The sequence below is a fragment of the Dipodomys ordii genome, unplaced genomic scaffold (genome assembly GCF_000151885.1).
Source record: "Dipodomys ordii isolate 6190 unplaced genomic scaffold, Dord_2.0 Scaffold55, whole genome shotgun sequence".
Classification (NCBI taxonomy): domain Eukaryota; kingdom Metazoa; phylum Chordata; class Mammalia; order Rodentia; family Heteromyidae; genus Dipodomys; species Dipodomys ordii.
In genome coordinates this window covers 8,074,842-8,076,817 of record NW_012267271.1, presented here as the reverse complement: position 1 = coordinate 8,076,817, position 1,976 = coordinate 8,074,842, and the positions used below count along the sequence as shown (strand labels likewise).

Sequence of the window (1,976 nt, the reverse complement as noted above, 5' to 3'; positions counted from 1 at the left end):
TCCCGCCACCCCCCCAATCCCCCCACCAGCGCCATCCGATCCCATTCCAGTGAAAGCAAAGCCCCGCCCACGGCCCGCCCACCCCCGTTACCAAGGCAACAAGGCTCGCTGGAGACCACGCCCCCGCCGGATAGCCACGCCCCTGCTCGAGGCCCCTCCCCGTCGACCCGCAAACGCCCGCTCCTTACCCGGGAGACGCTCTCCTCACCGCCCAGCGTGCGTAGCATCTTCCCCACGTCGCGCACCGCGCCCGGGTACTCCACGCACACCAGCCGTCGCTCCCGCTGCAGCTCCACCGGCACCGCGGCCCGCGGCGCCGCGTCGTTCGCCGCCATCCCTACCCGCTTGGCGGGGCCCGCCACAGTCCGTCCCTCAGAGCACCCCCGGAGGCCTCGCCTCAAAGGTTCCGCGAAGGAATCGTTCCGGACCGCCTCCCCGTCCGCCCTAAATCCCTGGGCTCGGCTAGACTCGAAGCCTCCGGGGACCAGGCGCCCGAGGAGGCTGCACGGCGTCGAGGTAAACGACACCGTGTTGTCGACTTTTCGTTTAAAATGAAGAGGGCTGGACAAAGGCGTGGGACCAGGCTTCTCTTTTCCACCCAGCGAGACTCTAGCCAATGAGGAGCTCGGAGGAGGCCAGGTCCCTAGGTAGCAGCCAATACGAAGACAGGAGCTGGGGACCCTGCTAGCTTCCGGTGGTTTCGCCCAATGAGGGTTTGAGAGCGGGACAGAGTCTGACTTCCGGCCCGCCTCCTAGCTGGCGGAAGGGCTAAACGCTGAATGGTGAATTGGTGTCGGGTGTCTGGGGTCTGGTCTGCGGGGCTCCGGCCTCCGGAGCTGGCTTCTGAGCTGCAGTTTGGGAGTTCGTGTGTGGAAATTGCCGGAGCCAGGGATTTGTTCGCCACATGCCACACACACCCCCAACAGAAGACCCCAGAGGGTCACGCGCCGGAGTGGGACTGGGGGCAGGCGTCCTGGGCCTTGTGTTACACGGGCCTGTGTTAATCGCCGCTGGGGTCCGCGGGCTTCAAGGGTTTTATACTGGGAGACTGTTACCGTTTTATGTTTTTGTGTATGGAAAATGGACCTGAGAGGCGAGAGTGCATTCAAATGAACCGATTGAAATCCAGACAAGAAGGGACTGGATTTGAGGGTGTTAGGAGTTGAAAACCAGTAAGACAAGTGACCCCTTGGATATGGGCACCCGAGCAGTTGAAGGCCCAGAATAAATGGCTGCAAGCTAGGGTGCTGGGAAGGTGGCTCGGTGGTAGACAGCTTGCCTGGCATGTGTGAGGCCCTGAGTCGATTCCTCAGCATCACATACACAGAAATGGCCAGAAGGGGCTCTGTGGCTCAAGTGGTAGAGTACTAACCTTGAGTAAAAGAAGCTCAGGGACAGGGACAGTGTTCCAAGCCCTGAGTTCAAGCCCCAGGACTGGAAAAGACAGCAAAGAAAAAGTCTTGGTAGTCCCTGACCTGCCCAGCAGGGACAAGGGATTGGTGTCAAAAGGCCAAAATCTTCCACACCCAGGGATAAAATTTCTTTGCAAATGTCCTTTTCTTGTTTTCTACTGCCCGAGAAATCTGATGATTTTTTTCAAAAAGTGTGGAAATGAATAACAGTTGTAAATTACTAGATCAGCATTTTTACATCAGACTCTTGCTGAATGGTGATAAGGCCACTTGCACTGGAGCCTTCAATCCAACTGTAGGTCAGGGCCTGGTCACAGGAAGCAAGGCTCATCCCGTACAACAGTGTCACCAAAGTCTACTGATGCCAAGGAGAGGGGCTGTGGGTGAGGGGAAGACAAGAGCCAACCTCAGAGCATCAAACCACTTTTCCTAAGGACTTAGACTTGTGCTGAGACTGGGACTCAGAGTGGCAGAGAGGTCAGAGGCAGGAGCAGGGCAGTGAGGACAGACTGCATGCACAGGCCCAGTTAGGCATCCTACTGTGTGCTGCTAGACTCAAATGAC

General features: G+C 57.8%; 1 protein-coding gene across 1 annotated transcript in view; it reads right to left on the bottom strand.

Moving 5' to 3' along the window:
- Positions 1–539, bottom strand: part of Gtf3c5 (general transcription factor IIIC, polypeptide 5, 63kDa) — a 15,314-nt gene extending 14,775 nt beyond the window's left edge. Inside the window, exon 1 of the mRNA XM_013021297.1 lies at positions 92–539. Within this exon, the coding sequence (XP_012876751.1) occupies positions 92–335 (244 nt within the window). The 5' untranslated portion in view covers positions 336–539. The remainder of the gene's footprint in view (positions 1–91) is intronic.
- Between the last annotated feature and the right edge of the window lie 1,437 nt (positions 540–1,976).